The sequence below is a fragment of the Triturus cristatus genome, chromosome 6 (genome assembly GCF_964204655.1).
Source record: "Triturus cristatus chromosome 6, aTriCri1.1, whole genome shotgun sequence".
Taxonomy (NCBI): domain Eukaryota; kingdom Metazoa; phylum Chordata; class Amphibia; order Caudata; family Salamandridae; genus Triturus; species Triturus cristatus.
In genome coordinates, this window is record NC_140589.1 from 1,778,493,425 (window position 1) to 1,778,511,766 (window position 18,342).

Consider the following 18,342-nt stretch of genomic DNA (forward strand, 5'->3'; position numbering starts at 1 on the left):
TTGCCTGCTGCTTTTCCTCCCCACCCTGACTCACCCTTGTTTCCTTCCCCCTGCCTTGCTTCTCCCCACTCTGACCCTCCTTTTTGCTCACCCTACTTGTGCTATCTGAGTTGCTTGTCTACACCTGCACCCTGTATTCGTCTATTACCCACGCTTGGAGAAAGAAAAAAAACACTTTTGCTCTACTTTTTTTTTTTTGCTACTGGTCCAACTGTGTAAATAAAAAAATTGCTTGCGTCATTTCTTAGGTGTCCACATGCTTGATGTGCGTGGCTGCAAAATGATGCTACCGGTGCATCATAGTGGCTGTTTTTTTTTTTTTTTTTTTTTTAGCCATGCTGCATGGCATCGGCGATGCAGTACAACATTGCCAAAAACCTATTGTCAAAGCCAATAGGTTGCAAATATGAGGCCTCTATGCTTTGCCAATGTTTATTATTCTGTTACTGCAGTCATTGCGTCCAGTTATAGCTTTAACACGTGCCTCAACACTGCCTTCAAATCTGCCTCTTTTTGTTTGTTCCAGTCCATCGTTCTCCTCCATACCACGAAGCAGCGTCTTTTAATCCTTTTCGCTACTGGCTTGAAGTTCGGTAGCGTGTCTTTCTGGCACTTAGGAGATGTTTAAAGGGCGAGGAGGTGTGTGCATTTGTCAACAACTGGAGGCCTGAAATACTCATGGCGGCGGGAAGAGGAAATCACTGATGTGTATGAGTTGGTTGAACAGATTTACATGCATTTAGGAAAAAGATGGTGAGAGAGTGCGCAATGAGGAAGGGTGACTACATAATACCATGGACGGGTGTGACATGGATGAGTGTTTGAGAAAGTGGACTTCACATGGCGAAAATTGTTCATTAGAGATGAGTGTAGGAAAGAGGACAACACATTCAAATACGGCAAATAAAGAGACCATGTTGAGTAGTACAGGGAAACTATAGGTCTGTATGACCCTTTGAGATATTGTAGTGGATGAGGTAGAAGAACCCCTTGCTGTGGCAATGGGAGAAGTTACTCTTCATGGAAAAGGATGGAACTGCATATTGTTTTCTAATACTTTTCACGCTGCCTCACTTCTAGTTCTGAACACTGGTATAAATGATAGTGAGTAGGGAATACAATACTGCGCAATTGATGATCTGAAAGGTAACTATGTAGTGGGAGTGAAGCTGATAGGGATGAAAAGCAGTCTTCCTGATGTAAGACGCTCCGTCACTGTGCGACCACTGAGTGCGGCCAGAGTGGCGGAGTGCTGGCTCTGCTGCATGCACAGCACAGCAGGGAGATGGACACATGTGACCCATGGGCCATGTGTGGACCGAACCCAGGCAACTGAAGAGTAACCCTATTTCAGAACACATCAACAGGCCCCATGATCCTAAAAATATCCACCGAGAGCCGAGAATGAACTGCTGAAGGAGCAGACGACCCTAGTGCTAGTGGGTACCATTTCTCAAGGACATTGTGTTTCTGTAAGGTAGATGGTGTAAGTCATAGTAAAGAAATATATGACAGCTAAGCCTTGCCATGCTAGCCTGTTGTGACTCATCAGACTTGTCATCTTTCATAGGATTCTCACCCCTAGGTCAATGTTACTTATTTATTTACCACAGAGGAATGACTCGCTCAATCTACTAAGTTGGGCCCCCTGTAGAAGCTGAACAGATCTCTGCAGCATGTCTGTTATTCAGTTGATTTACCTTATGAGCTTATGAGCAGACCACGGTTTCTGGACATTACAGTTGGAGTCAGTTTTTTAAATCCTTTAAAAATGGAAGCCCTTAAATTTTCTAGCTTCGTCCCCCTGAGTGAGCTGAGACAAACTAGCTCGGTTTTCAGGGAGCCAGCATAACAAGATAAGGCGCCTGAGCGAAAATCAGGATTAATGCACGGACCCTGAAATGTATAGTTTAGAACTGTTTTAATCTTTGTCAGGAGACTGGAGCACCTTAAAGCAAAATGGCAAATGTTTATTATATCCCAAATCACCGTGTACTTACACACTGAACGTAACATTTTCACATTTCTGACCATGCTACATGGCCTTATTTATTTTAAAGGTGAAAAGGGGGCATTATTTGACCAGTTATTTGGAGCTTATTGGTGTTTACCTTTAAACACAGACATTCATTTGGTATGACCGGATTCTGGATTGCATTTTTTTCCAGCTGTCTTACTTGTTGATGGCCCAACCACACTTAAAACACATTTGTATTTTGGACGTATTGGTCAATGGGGGTTGATGTGCAGCACTATAGCATTATCCAATGCATGTAATCCCTACTTTAGGGTATACTTGAACCTAGAGGTTTTGAATACTAAACCTCCAAATAACTAAAGCAGTTAAAATGTCTCTCTGACATTTTTGTCAAATATTAACAGAAGTGTTAATTTTCCTTACATTTCTCTGCATGCATCTTGGCCAAGACCCTTGGGCTGCAAGGGGACAGCTGAACTCAGTATTGCCTCCTCAATGGTAGGACCCAGATGTAATACATTTGCCATTTTTAATTACTGCAACGTTTGTACCAGGCCCTCAGACAGTCTGCACCAACCACGTGCTCTCTGCTGTGCTCTGAAGTATTACGGCCTTTTCAGCGTCTCCTGTACCCTCTACTGTGCCCCAGCCCGACACTTGCAAACACCTCCTCACATCTTATGCTTTTAAAAGACACAACTTTTCCAACAATGTTCCTTGAAAAGATGAAAGCATGACCGCAGATCCAAGGCCTACAACTCTGAAGCATTGACAACCTACAGTTCAGTTTGGTCCCTAACTACCTCCAGTTCAGTAAACTCCAAAACACTGGCTTCTTCAGTGCAGCCTTCGATTAAGCTGGGTGCGACTACAGAATGCCGGATCCAGGAGCAGGTCCTGCAGAAGGCTGGACTGTAACTGCAGACTCGTCATCCTTCTGCTATGTCTTTTCGTTATCACTCACAAGTGGCCACTGTGACAGGTGCTCCTAACCAAAACGAACCCATAAATACATAGATTGCCTCGTCCTTTGGCTTCTAGGGGGAGTAGGTAAAACAAAAGGGACGTTTCTTTAAAGAAAACTCAAAACCATGCCAAGTGAAAATGAGAAACGTGTTGTCAGTGGTGCGCTGTGTGGCAGTCGCTGTGGTAAGGGATCCCCACATGGCCTCATATCCTAATGGCTTCACCGGTTTATGGATGTAGAACCTGCTTTAGAGTTGTGTAGTAATGGAGAATCACCACCTTTAATGGGATAATATGATATCTATGATTGCAGGGGAGGATTGTAAACCTGCAGAGGATTGATTCTCTAGGAATAATATAATCAGCTCTTTCCTTCACACATCAGAGGGGCGTTTGATATCACTCACCTCTAAATCAGTTGCATGCACTGTTTTATACCCGTTTCTTTCGTGTGTATGTATATTAGTTGAGTGCCACGGTCTGTCATAAATTAGACAAAAAAATTCTACTTTGCTGCATTTTCTCAGCACACTGTCTGATTTGAACAGTGTTCTATATTCGTGTTGACCTTCTCATACCACGATTACGGGAATGTGTCGGTTTCCAAATCTCTGATCAAAACAACCTCTTAAAGTCAAAATGCTATTCCCTTTCTGACAAGTGTGTATGAAATAGTATGAGATTCTCCACCACCCCCCTTTAATGGGCTACAGAAGCTTTTTTTTTATGGCAGAGAGTGTATTTCAAGGTTACATACCACATCTACAAGCATACCTAGGGGCCTGAAATGGCAAAGTAATTCTTCCGGGTTGTAGTTTGCCTCCTTTTTAGGTCTCGCCTGAGCCAGCGCACGCATTACCCTTCATCCTTTTTTAGTTTTCCCCCAAAAAGTTAACCCTGTCCGGTTTATTTGAATCTTGGTCGTGCTTTTTAAAGTGTACACGGTAAAATTAAATTCAATCATTGTTTAATCTATTTTTCTTCTAACGGAGACCGCTTTTCAATTTAACTCAATGTTCTAATTCTACATGTCCGTAACGCAGTACTGTGACATTACAAACAAACAATGTTTTTTCTGTAAAAAAACATGTCATTATTGGTGTGATTTAAAAAATGAAAAAAAATCAGTTTCCATTTCTCTTAAATTGGCTCAAAGGTTCTCACTAGTGTTGCTTTAATAAACTTGGGTTTACTCGTCGATAAGGTGTTTAAGACGAATAGCACTCGTTACAACGCGTACCAATACAACACGGGTATTAGTACACGTTGTCAATTACAACGAGATACCATTACAACGAAAACTTTTACACCGACAATGCCTTTACCATGCATGCCATTACAACGCAAAAACATGCGTGGTAAAGTATAGTCGTGGTAAAAGTTTCTAAGGTAAGTGACTGTCCTTTCACTACATTTACACTACCCAGCACGACCCCCTACACTACACATACACCACTACACTACCATAAACCCTAAAACACTACCCCCAGCATGACCCCCTACACTACCCAAACACCACTGCACTACCCTAAACCCTAAAACACTACCCCCAGAACGACCCCCTACACTACCCAAACGCCACTGCACTACCCTAAACCCTAAAACACTACCCCCAGCACGACCCCCTACACTACACATACGCCAATACACTACCCTAAAACACTACCCCCAGCACAACCCCCTACATTACACATTACACAAACGCCAATACACTACCCTAAACCCTAAAACACTACCCCAGCACGAACCCCTACACTACACAAACGCCACTACACTACCCTAAACCCTAAAACACTACCCCAGCACAACCCCCTACACTACACAAACACCACTACACTTCGCTAAACCCTAAAACACTAACCCCAGCACGTCCCCCCTAAACCCTTATAAAGTAACCCCATGCCCAAACCCCCTTACTTCTCTCTCCTCGAGGTTCCTGTCTCCTCGTTGTTCCTGCTTCACGTCATCTCTGAGGGGCGCTGCACGTCGTTCTCAGGAAACGGAACAGCCTCTGTTTCCTTACAACGACGTGGATGGTCTACATTGTTTTAGAAAGCATGGTCATTTACTATACATACCTTTACAACGAAATTAGTTGTAAAGGCATGCGTGGTAAATGACCATACGTTCTAAAAAAATGCATAGTAATGACTTCGTGGTAATGCATGCGTTGTAATGGTATCCCGGAGTAAGAAACTCGTAATAATGGCTGTTACAACATAATGTATGTGTAAAACGCATATTTTGTTATCCTTTTAAAGTTTAAACGACAGCAATTTAAGACTGAGCATTTACGATGTAAGACAACGTCCCTTCCGCCCTACTTTTGAATTCAGCCCACTTTGCTTTCTGTCCACCCAGTCCACACTGCTGGTCTCCTCTCTCCATCTCATGCCTTTACGTTCATCTGCACCGTCCTCCCCGACTGAAGGGTCTTACCGGCAACTTTGATTACAAGCATTGGCATAGCCAATAGGTTTCACTTTTGGGACCTTATAAGTATTTAGTTATGCAGCACAATATCCTTGGTGCAACAACATTAACTGTGGCGTGGCTAAACACTTATAAGGTCCCAAAGGCGAGACCTATTGGCTATGCCAATGCTTGTTTCAACTGGCAGTCCAGAGTATTTTGTCACATCTACTATCTCATTGGCTAGTTGAAGATAGTAGAACATTCTTCCCCATTACTATGCGCCAGGAACCTTCCTACCTTGCATTCAAGATGCTGGTGGAGACCAGTCTATCCACCTGATTGTGTCTAGTTCCTCTCTTCAATTTGTTTACTTCCTCTTATTCACGTCCCCTCCTCGTGTGTTACAGGGCCTCAAGGACACTTTGGCTTCATTTTGTCCTTTCTAAAAACAAATCAAAACTTGGAACAAGGAGATCACTTATAAGATGTGAGGCTGATATTCTTTTTATTTTTTAAACCTGTTGATAGCATGCTTATTTATGGTTAATAGCGAAGTCCTGGCTACTTTGTCTTGTTGTTGGTCGTCTTTAACCACTTTCAAGTGGGTGCTACTCACTCATCCACTTTAATTGTTCATAACACTCTGCCTAATTTGAGTTTTGCTTAAATAATGAATTAAATACATAATAACCACAAAGTCTCCTGGCAAAAACAAAGCACCATACAAAAGAAGGCACAGAAGCCCACACCTAATGCGTTCATTGAAGTATCGAGAACCCTCATATTGCTGCTATGTTGGAATGTTACTACACAAGAGAATTTTTAATGCTTCTTGAACATACATTAAAGTGAGTGGGTCTGTAGCCGTATCAAGAAACATACGCGATTTAGTTTGAGGCATACATTGATAGAAAAGAATGTTCCCCAATGTTTGGAAACCTAAAACCCTGCATATTCTCTAAAAAACAGAAATTCGAAAAGGATGAGTGAGGAAAGAAATACAGCATGATGATGGAAAAATGTTAACATTTCAATGCTGTGTGCAACACACCTTCAGGCGCTCTGTGGAACGTGAAGTCAGCAGCAGTTAGACAATAAGCAGTGGGGTTCTTGAAAAACAAAACTAGGCCCCTGATAGAAAAAATAAACCTTATTCAGAGGTATGTGAAAATAAGAAATGTAAAACCCTTGGCTTACTAAGAAAGATTTTCACCAAATAAAAAATCTACTAAAAGATATTGTATAGACAGGAGGGCAGTTGAGGACCCTTGGTTCAAGTTGTGGGTTTACCAGCTAAAGGTCAGCCTAAAAGAATAGGATCACTTCCATTCAGTTATTTAAATTCCGAATATTGTCCTCAAGAAAGCCGACAGAAATGAAGGGTCGAAATGGCTAATTATGAAAGTCTCTAAACCATTTTGTTTTTAAAGAAGCGATAGATTGAAACAATTGTGGTGGACAGTCATTGATGCCACATAGGTATGCATGGCCAGGGGCAGATTGATGTTGGGCTCTCTTAATGAGTGGAAATGTGTTTTGTGGGTCATTTAGTAGTGACATTCATGTTTTGTGAAAATGCAAAATACTAACAGTTGTTGGGTTAACTGTTTATGGCACAGCTGAAGACAGCTAGAAACGTAATTTGCGTTTTTTGGGAAGAGTGTTCATATGATGCCAATGTTGCCAATGTTTAAAATAAAAGTGGACAATTGGTTTAAAGAAATGAAGGTGACCAAAGGGGTTTGGGTCCATGTGGAGGCGCTTATAGTGTGCTAGGAAGGCTATTCTGAATGTAAAGCAGTATGCAAACGAAGTGACTGGGAATTTGTAAAAACAGTTCCAACAGTTCCTGTACCAGATTTCTTCCAGTAGCCGATTGAACCAAAAACGGTAGAGGATATGTATCTACCTTGCACATAGGTCTAAGGCCCTTTACCAGAGGAGTACCCTTTCTTTATTAGTAAGTATTCTTTTCAGTCAGACCTTCTTTCGTTATTACGGCAAACCTTTCAATATTACTAAATTATATAACCACACAGTTGGAAAAGTAAAATAAAACTAAAATTTTAAAACGTGCTCATAGAAACACTAATTTTGCTTTTTCATAGAAAGTCTGCACAAGTTTTGCTGGGACAATTAGATCTTCATGAACCTTTTTTTAGGGGGAGTTCGTATCTTAACATATGATGTATTTTCTGAAAGACTGTTGAATTTCGTTTTCATGAACTTCATTAATTTCTTTTTCATAACTGCACTCTGTAGCCCCCAACATTTTGGATTTATTTCTTGTATGATGCTATCATAGAGTTCTTCACCCTTCTATTTTTCTAATATGCTTTCTTTGGCAATCATACTTGTAGTATACAATATGTCTTATTTGTGAATTAGCCCTAAAAAGTATGTTTACAAATATTTAATCTCAAATGACATCTTAAAACACAATGAATGAGCAAGGTGTTGGCATAGCACTAAATATGCCAAAGGTTTGGTCTCAAGGTGTCTGCTTATGGTTCATAACGTGGAGAGGGTATCCTGTTAATTGGGTACATGGATGATGCAGGAATTCGCAATGGCTATCTGGACATATAAATATTCATAAATCATGGTAGTGGTTTCATAATATACTTGGAACCAAGATCCACATCGCTTAGGTAGTTTAAAAATAAATACCTTTATCCCAATCCCCCCAGCACCATATAATGGGTTCATCTAACATATAGTGGCAATCCAGAATACTACAGAGTAAAAGTATATTCCACTAAGAACGCACAAAACAGTGAGTGGCAAATCTGTCATAACAGGACTTGCAGGAAGCTGTTCCCGAAAATAATGGTATAATGTATGAACCATACAGTACAGTGAACCTCTTTAATCTTCATCTTAAAATTGAAGCTTTCAGAACGGTGTTTCAAGCTTAATAAAATGTGGATGAAACCACAATATGTGGGACTGCTAAAATATGAAAATTACTTACCATTTTACAAAGTGGTGATTTCGACCTTGTGTGTGTGTGTTCAAGCGTGGATACGTTTAGATTGGTGCACGTGAATGTGCCATATTTAGGCAGTCTGTAGATCGTTTATATTTCCTGAAAATATTATAAACAGATTAATAAAGCAAACCGGTGTCTTTTGGAAAAACTCAATTTGTTCAATCTATGCTACGCATTCTCGTTGTGTGTCAATGATTATAACAGTCTCTTGCTCTAGCTCCGCCAATCTTGCAGTTAGGAAAGATGGGCTTTTCCCACATTCAAGCTCTAAAGAGAATTCTCCATAGCTGTCCTTCCCACATCCGGTGAGAACATTGACTTAGTTTTCATATCCACCAGTCCGCTGCTGGCGGGTGTTTCACTCTATATGTAGTTCATGCAGTGTGAACTAAGTTGTATAACTTGAGGATGCAAGGGACTGCTCAGACTGGTGACAGAACCTGCATTGTTGTTGTACACTGAAACTGCTCCTAGCTGTTGCTTTAAATAAAACCCCTAAAGGCCCTGGGACTCATACCACCTGAGAGAAATATGCGTCAGCTGAGTAGTCCTCTTTCGCAATACCGAACTAGAATAAGACTTAACACAAACTTTAATTCCACACTCATTAGCTGAATAAAAGTGGACCATGCTTCACACAAACCTGCTTGAGGTTTCTTTTGCGGAATTTAGACGGCTCGTGCTGCCAGCCATATCCTTATGGACATTGCTTAGCATCTCTGAGTAGGACAGTGAATCCCAGCAGTGCTCCCAACATATCTGACAAAAACTTGAGTTTGGTATTACTTTCTGCCTGCCAGAATCCCAATTGCATACCCTTATTTTTTATTTTTTATAAAACTTAACAATGCCCTGTGTTCATTCCACCGCTCACTCTTGTAATCCGCTCTAAAAGGCTGTCATTTCTGTGTCAGTCAGGCATATGTTGGAGTACGCTCTGAAAGGCTAGTTTGCTTTGGAGAGCCATTCCAGTAATTCAGAAGGACCATCGTGTCTGCTCAGCAAAATCTTAATATATCAAAAGAAACATTAGTCACATTATGTTCACCCATAATCAGCGGTCAGAGATCGGAAAAACCAACCTGTATATCTTGCGCACTGCCAAAGAGTGATGTCGTTGGGGCAGTGTCATTGCTCTGTCCCACACGTATCGGTAAGTAAAAACTTTAACAAATTAGATTACCAGTGTTTCTAAAATTAAATGTTTCCTAAAAAAATCTTTAATTTTCCGTTAAATCAACAGGGCTGAGCGGGATATCATGGATATATGAATGTCAATTTTAGTAAATTTGTCGGTTCCTTACATTTTTCTTTCATTACACTTTCTACAAATGAAACAGTTTTCAGTCAAGGAATATTCCTAATATACTGACTGCACTGTCCATCGTGAATGGACACCAGGAACATATATACTAAGGAACCGTTCATGATATTGCAGACTTATGAAGAGCAGCAGAGCCTGGGGTCCAACCTGGGCATGAATTATTTTGGTAATTTGCTGTACAAACTTGAGTATTCATTCTAAAGATATAAATGATAATCTATATGGGAGAGAAAATTTCCATATTTGACCATTTATTCCAATGTTCCCTGTCACCAAATAAACCAAGGTCTGTAATTTAGTATGCGCAATAAAATATCTTCAGAATCATTATCTTGTGGTGGGTGGATAAAATAGGACACTTTTGAACTTGAACAGTTTCCAGCTGTAATGAAACAAACTCTGATTTATTTCTGTAATCTGATGTTTGTGGCCATTTATCAGACGTGCTTCTTCACCTGTTGTGTCTATATATACATTTCTTTTTAGGCCTGAAGTAGCTCAAGATGAGTGGCCTTGGGGAGAGTGCGGCCGAGCCTGCCAGCAATGATTCCCGGAAGAGGAAGGGGTCCCCGTGTGACACCCTGGTGCAGAGGTAAGCCTGGCACACAAATTAACTCGTTAAAATGTTTACCACAATAAGCATTACATTGGTATTTGTCAACCACTGCAGGTTTCTTCGAAATGTAATGTGTGTAATTTGCTAAATTTAGGTAGAGCTGACATGTTTGGACTTGTGAAAATGTTCTTTTAACTTGTCATTCTACATCTGTGTCTGCGGGCACATTTTATTCTCTACAGTTAGACCAGGTTCGCAAAAGGTTTCCAGATACTCTATCCGGAAACACATTTACAAAAAAGATTTGTCAGTAGTGTAGGAGGTGGCATTGGTATGTTTCAGACGTATGAGAGACTATGGTGTAGGGAACTTGTGTAGCAAAGGTGCCTGGCGAAATTCTGTGTAGCGTTATGGATTTGTCTCTCAAGGTCTTGTCATATGCATTTAGATTGTTACTACTCACTTACTTGTTTCAGTGAATAAAATACTCGTCGATAATCTCAAGTAAATACATCTCATTACATTTGTGTAGCTGAAATTCACGTACGGATAGTAAAACTTATAAACCACAATGTGCTAGCAACATAACTAAAAAGTTTGAAGATTCAATGAACTAAGAGTAATAGACCTACTTAGCAAAGAGTCAAAATGTGGTGTGTTTTGTTCCACTAAAATGGCAGATGTCTTTGTTTTTCAGGTAAGAGATTTAAGCGTTTTGTATACACAGAATTACAATAAGCTTTTAGGTAAAGCACATAGTGTTCAAACAAAAAGGACCACATTTTCAGATTGTGCATAGGTGTTGTATTTCAGTCTTGTGGAATCTTCAAAATTGCATCTTGTGCCTGGTAAAACAGGATCAGCCAACTGGTGTTTGAACCCGGGAACGCTTTCGCCTGGGGCCTTCTCATTCTCTGTTTCATGTAAATAGCTGCATTCGCCATGACTTACATTCTTTTGTTGAAAGGCAACTGCTGGCCACGTTAGCTACCTCTTCTAGTCCATAGCTTTGTGGGAATTATCAAGTGTCGATACTGTATACCCTTTGCAACCAGGTCTTTGGTGTTGCTGTTCATGCTTGTTACAGTTTGTTTTATTTAGGAGACCCTAGAGAGAGTGCCATAAGAAGTTGGCCAACAATGAAGACCAGAATCGGACTTTACTGTATGGGAAAGCCCAGACAGACGTCTGCTGGAACAAGACCAAACAGCCTGTTTCTGTGACAGTCTATGTTGAGACTGCTGGTCATTACCAGCCTGAGAGCCATAGTGCTTCACAAACTGACCACTCTAAGTATAGTTAGGTCTGTGCATGCCTCAGGGAGTTAAGTTTAGACATACTTGATCCCTGTGACAAAGATGGACCTGTCAGTTAACCAATAACTTTCCTGGTTCGTCCTGTGGATCACTGTTAAAGGGACAGGCATTTATTACTAGCTTCCCGTTTTGGGTGAGTGTTGTCCTTCATTGTGACAGATAAATGGACTCCCGGCTTAAATGTATGGCTCGACCTGGGCATCCTGTACTTTTGTGACTGCTGTTTTACACCCATTTCGCAGTAAAATGTATTATTATTGTTATAAAAGTTTAAACAACTATATATATATATATAGCTCTTTTGTAGTTGTGGGTATTTATGAAGAATAGACCTTTTCCCGGGATGCAGCAAAACGCTTTAAATAGGAATTGTAGATATCGGTTCTAAATCGACTACAGGTGTTTGCATGGATGTTTACAACAGCTGCAACATATGGGCGAACAGGCAATGAGATACACTTCTGTCTCTTGATGCATTTCCGTGAGGAGGGACACAAGGGAGTTGATTGATAAAAATATACATGGGAGCAGGAGAGCAGGCTAGAGAGTTGTAGAAAAATGTAGCACATGGTGGATAATAACATGACAACAAATTCAGCGCTTAAGCGGGGGAAGAGTTAGTCTGCTCAATGCAGACACACCTAAAGAGTGGTAAATTGAGAATCAGCATTTGGAGTTCTTGATGAATCAGGGGATTTCCAGATTGGTAATGCTGTGTCTTGGGATGTCCTACGATATGACTCCCAAATGTCCTCAAAAAGTGATCATGGTCAATTCCAGTCTTCAGGTGGTAGGGCAGTTGCGTCTGCGCATTAGAGAAGGATGGCCGTCTTGGAAATCAGGCGGCAACTGTTATGCTCTTCAAATGTTACCTGACACTAGTTTCTTGACTCTGAGGTCGGAATCGGTCTAAATATTCTGTAGCGTTTTATGTTTTTTAATTGTTCCCTGTAAATTTCTTAACCTTTGGTTGTGTTAAGTGCTGTGAGTAGATGTGAAATTTGAGGTTGCTAATCTTCTTTAAAAAAAAAAAAAGTTACTTACTTTTGGTAATTTATTTAATAAATATTGTATTCTTTCGCAGATTGCTCCTCACATTTCCGCCTCCTGTTTTCTGAGGGTGTGTTAATTTTTCAGTAATTGTGTTTTTCATGGCTTTTTGTCTCTGCTTATGGAGTGGGAAATGGAGTGTAAGTGAAGACTCTGGCTCTAGTGACAACTTTATGGTGCTGCTATGTCACTTCTGACAGCGACCACTGGCAATGCATGGCTGGTGTCACCCCACACTGGATGGCTGAACTGCTGGAAACAATTCAGGCTCCATTCCAGATAATTCTTGAAATAAGTCTGTGGGGATATAGAATACCCACCAGATAAAGTTCTACCAAAAGCATTATTGAACTGCAAAATTCGATGGGAGTTAAAATAATATTACAGTTCTTTATTTAACTGAGTCAAAGTAGCACAAAATCCCACATGTATTCTACTAACACTGCTATCTTTACTATGCAGAAAGGTGTTGTGGAAAACTGTTTTTATCATTTTAGCTTATGAACACCTTTCTTAGTCTAGGATTACATACTTCCCACTTTGTCAAAAGCCCGGTGCAAGTGGACGTAGCACTGAACATAAACTTTGCTGAGAAAATCCTCAATACCTTGCAGCAGTGGCTCACAGACACTGTAGATGTGCACTCCAGTAAAGCCCCTGGATAATGCCTTCTTGACGTGGTTTATGCGGTCAGCGTAGTCAATGGCCGTTGGGCTCTGGATATCATCATGGAACCTGAGCTTGGCCATCAGAAGCGCTCAGGTAAAGCAAGAAGGGAAAGTATAGTTCAGCTAGACCTCTTGAGAGGATTCCTTTATGTACCTAATCTGATCTACTCAGCCTCCCACATGCTAGAAGTTGTATCAGCAACTGGTGCCCTTACCTTGCGTTCCATGCGCTCCATAGCCAGCACTGACTCTTTTCTATTCTGGCCGTTTTATTTCTGAATGTACACGTGATACTCGTTTGATATTTACTGTATGATCTGCATCCTTTTATTGCTGCCTTTCTTCAAGTAGAGGTTGGTGGTACTCCCATAGCTAGATGCAAATGCACATTCATATCCAGGTGTCCAGAATATCAGTGAGCGCTTGGAATTGGTGCATGACACTTGTTGTGCTGGCACTTGAGCGTGCCACTTACTGCCCACATATCCACCAGGCAAAGTCGTACTGACCTTTAGGGCATTCTGGCAGTTCCAGAAGGGCTGGTCAGACAAGGCTGTGTATGGGCCGGTAGTTTGGCTGTTTGTGGACTTGTTTATGGTGTGATGGGCCTGTTTTTACAATCGATTTTACTGATATTACCACAAACATTGCCTACAGCAAGCACAAAAGCATGCTGCCTTCCATATCCTTGACAACACCGACACAGCATGCCTGTCCAAGTTCAAAACTGCCCCAATTTGCAAATGTGGGCCACTTGATGTGGCTAACAGGAGACACTTATATTTTGGCGTCTGGGCCCATATTCTGTCTCAGTCTGACCCTACCGTTGGGTAAAGCCTCTAGTTTGAAATCAGATATTTCATTTCCAACGCCTTGTTCTTCTACTTAAAAGCATTGCGTGTCCGTTAAACCTCCGAGCGTCTCATACAAATAATGCCTCATATTCACATTTCTAGCGGCAGTATCACTAATCGAGCAGAATAAAGAATAACGTGTCTGATGCCAGGGAGATGCAAGGAGAGTGCCCCTTGACTTGGGCTCTTTTTATATTTTGACTGACAGGGTAGCTCAAAAGCTCTAGCATATACTGTGGAATATTGAGTGCCATACAGAACAGGCAACATTGTGATATGAAATATTATCTGTAACCTTGTACATAATTGCCATACATGTACCCGAGCCACCACCTGTCAAGGAAAGGTAGGGAGAGGGTTTTGTCAGTACACATTGGCCAGATATGTATAGACACTGCCTGTCAAGGAAAGCTAGGGAGCACCATGGCCAGAGATGTACTAGAGTTACTGCTTGCTAGAGAAAAGTCTCTGGATATGCACTATAGCTGCTGCCTGCCAAAGAGAGCTTGGGAGATGCCCCTGGAAATGTACCGGGGCTGCTGCCTGCCAAAGAGAGCTAGGGAGAGGCCTCTGGAGATGTACCGGAGCTGCTGCCTGCCAAAGAGAGCTTGGGAGATGCCCCTGGAAATGTACCGGGGCTGCTGCCTGCCAAAGAGAGCTAGGGAGAGGCCTCTGGAGATGTACCGGAGCTGCTGCCTGCCAAAGAGAGCGTGGGAGAGGCCTCTGGAGATGTACCGGAGCTGCTGCCTGCCAAAGAGAGCTGAGGAGAGGTCTCTGGAGATGTACCGGAGCTGCTACCTGCCAAAGAGAGCTAGGGAGAGGCCTCTGGAGATGTAATATAGCTTCTGCCTGCCAAAGAGAGCTAGGGAGAGGCCTCTAGAGATGTACCGGCGCTGCTGCCTGCCAAAGAGAGCTAGGTAGAGGCCTCTGGAGATGTACCGGAGCTGCTGCCTGCCAAAGAGAGCTAGGGAGAGGCCTCTGCAGATGTACCGGAGCTGCTGCCTGCCAAAGAGAGCTAGGGAGAGGCCTCTGGAGATGTACCGGGGCTGCTGCCTGCCAAAGAGAGCTAGGGAGAGGCCTCTGGAGATGTACTGGAGCTGCTGCCTGCCAAAGAGAGCTAGAGAGAGGCCTCTGGAGATGTACCGGAGCTGCTGCCTGCCAAAGAGAGCGTGGGAGAGGCCTCTGGAGATGTACCGGAGCTGCTGCCTGCCAAAGAGAGCTAAGGAGAGGTCTCTGGAGATGTACCGGAGCTGCTGCCTGCCAAAGAGAGCTAGGGAGAGGCTCTGGAGATGTAATATAGCTTCTGCCTGCCAAAGAGAGCTAGGGAGAGGCTCTGGAGATGTAATATAGCTTCTGCCTGCCAAAGAGAGCTAGGGAGAGGCCTCTAGAGATGTACCGGCGCTGCTGCCTGCCAAAGAGAGCTAGGGAGAGGCCTCTGAAGATGTACCGGAGCTGCTGCCTGTCAAAGAGAGCTAGGGAGAGGCCTCTGCAGATGTACCGGAGCTGCTGCCTGCCAAAGAGAGCGTGGGAGAGGCCTCTAGAGATGTACCGGAGCTGCTGCCTGCCAAAGAGAGCTAAGGAGAGGTCTCTGGAGATGTACCGGAGCTGCTGCCTGCCAAAGAGAGCTAGGGAGAGGCCTCTAGAGATGTACCGGCGCTGCTGCCTGCCAAAGAGAGCTAGGGAGAGGCCTCTGGAGATGTACCGGGGCTGCTGCCTGCCAAAGAGAGCTAGGGAAAGGCCCCTGGAAATGTACCGGGGCTGCTGCCTGCCAAAGAGAGCTAGGGAGAGGCCTCTGGAGATGTACCGGAGCTGCTGCCTGCCAAAGATAGCTAGGGAGAGGCCTCTATAGATATACCGGAGCTGCTGCCTGCCAAAGAGAGCTAGGGAGAGGTCTCTGTAGATGTACCGGAGCTGCTACCTGCCAAGGAGAGCTAGGGAGTGGCCTCTGGAGATGGAATATAGATGCTGCCTGCCAAAGAGAGCTAGGGAGAGGCCTCTGGAGATGTACCGGAGCTGCTGCCTGCTAAAGAGAGATAGGGAGAGGTCTCTGGAGATGGAATATAGATGCTGCCTGCCAAAGAGAGCTAGGGAGAGGCCTCTGGAGATGTACCGGAGCTGCTGCCTGCTAAAGAGAGCTAGGGAGAGGTCTCTGGAGATGTACCGGAGCTGCTGCCTGCCAAAGAGAGCTAGGGAAAGGCCCTTGGATATGTACCGTTGCTGCTGCCTGCCAAAGAGAGCTAGGGAGAGGCCTCTGGAGATGTAATATAGCTTCTGCCTGCCAAAGAGAGCTAGGGAGAGGCCTCTAGACATGTACCGGCGCTGCTGCCTGACAAGGAGCGCTAGGGAGAGGCCTCTGGAGATGTATCGGAGCTGCTGCCTGCAAAGAGAACTAGGCATAGGCCTCTGGAGAGGTACCGGAGCTGCTACCTGCCAAAGAGAGCTAGGGAGAGGCCTCTGCAGATGTACCAGAGCTGCTGCCTGCCAAAGAGAGCTATGATACAAAAGACAATGGTCCTAGACCTGTATTTTTAGACGATATCTATCAAATCTACAATTGTTGTTTTTAACAAAATTAAGAGCATATAATGTTTAGCTCGCTGTATTAAATACATTCACTTAAATTAAAGGAGTGCAAACAACCAAATACAGTTTCACCAAGAATGTATTCCATATCATCAGGTGAGCAGTATACTATTTACTGTTTTAGGTAAGGAAAGGAAAGGTTGCTCCAATGGAACGTCCGGAAAAAAGGGGGGGTTTGGGTGCTCTAGTGTGGGAGAGGTGAAGAAGAATTCAAGTAGTGTCCTATGGGGTGTTTAAAGACATTTAGACGTTGGACTGATACGCAAATCTCAGTCTCCTTTAACCTGGTCACTTAGAAACAATCAGAAATACTTGTTCACATACACAGTTCATAGAAACAAGGAAGGATTCTCAAAGTTGCACGTCAAGTATGGGGCTCGTGATCAAAGGGTAGACATGGGCGTCGATGTTTCGACCCGACTTATGGCTGCGAGGGTAATTTGAGGCCTCGGCCTGGCGGGTCTTCCTCAGGACTGTGGGGGGCAACCTTAACAGATATGTATGCCGTGTCACACACCCGCCTAGTCTTGCAGGGCGTGGGTGTCTTCAATCTAATTAAACCATGTTGGGCGTGTATATCCGTGGATGATGCGACGTGGCCCACCTGCTCAGTTTCAGGGCAATTAATGCAGAATGCTTATAGCGGCAATCAAGGGGCGTCCGTCGTCCACACGAGTTCGCTCGGAAAAAAAAGTGGTCCACGACCAGTATTGGGAAACCCCATTTTTTGTAATGGCTGCCAAAGAGAGCTAGGCATAAGCCTCTGGAGATGTACCGGAGCTGCTGCCTGCCAAAGGAGCTAGGGAGAGGCCTCTGGAGATGGAATATAGATGCTGCCTGCCAAAGAGAGCTAAGGAAAGGCCCTTGGATATGCACCGGAGCTGCTGCCTGAGAAGGAGCGTAGGGAGAGGCTCTGCAGGTGTACCGGAGCTTCTGCCTGCCAAAGAGACCTAGGGAAAGGCCCTTGGATATGTACCGGAGCTGCTGCTTGCCAAAAAGAGCTAGGAGGAGGTCTTTGTAGATGTACCTGAACTGCTGCCTGCCAAACAGACCTAGGGAGAGGCCTCTTGAGACGTACCAGTGCCGCTGCCTGCCAAAGAGAGCTAAGGAGATGTCTCCGGAGATGTACCGGAGCTGCTGCCTGCCAAAGAGCGCTAGGGAGAGGCCTCTGGAGATGTACCGGGGCTGCTGCCTGCCAAAGAGAGCTAGGGAGAGGCCTCTGGAGATGTACCGGAGCTGCTGCATGCCAAAGAGAGCTAAGGAGAGGTCTCTGGAGATGTACCGGAGCTGCTGCCTGAAAAGGAGCACTAGGGAGAGGCGTCTGGAGATATACAGGAGCTGCTGCCTGACAAAGAGAGCTAGGTAGAGGCCTCTGGAGATGTACCGGAGCTGCTGCATGCAAAGAGAGCTAGGCATAGGCCTCTGGAGATGTACCGGAGCTGCTGGCTGCCAAAGAGAGCTAGGGAGAGGCCTCTGCAGATGTACAGGAGCTGCTGCCTGACAAGGAGCGCTAGGGAGATGCCTCTAGAGATGTACCGGAGCTGTTGCCTGCCAAAGAGAGCTAGGCATAGGCCTCTGGAGATGTACTTTTGATGACTCTACTGGACTCATGCTTAATAGAGCTTAATCAACCATATATC

At 43.8% G+C, this 18,342-nt stretch overlaps 1 protein-coding gene across 6 annotated transcripts in view; it reads left to right on the forward strand.

Annotated features, from left to right (window-relative positions):
- Positions 1 to 18,342, forward strand: part of NCOA1 (nuclear receptor coactivator 1) — a 1,112,411-nt gene that overhangs the window by 559,815 nt on the left and 534,254 nt on the right. For all 6 annotated transcript variants that reach the window (XM_085613077.1, XM_085613079.1, XM_085613078.1 and 3 more), the window contains one exon: positions 10,162 to 10,267. In XM_085613077.1, coding sequence (XP_085469203.1) covers positions 10,179 to 10,267 — 89 coding nt within the window. In that variant the 5' untranslated portion in view covers positions 10,162 to 10,178. The remainder of the gene's footprint in view (positions 1 to 10,161; positions 10,268 to 18,342) is intronic.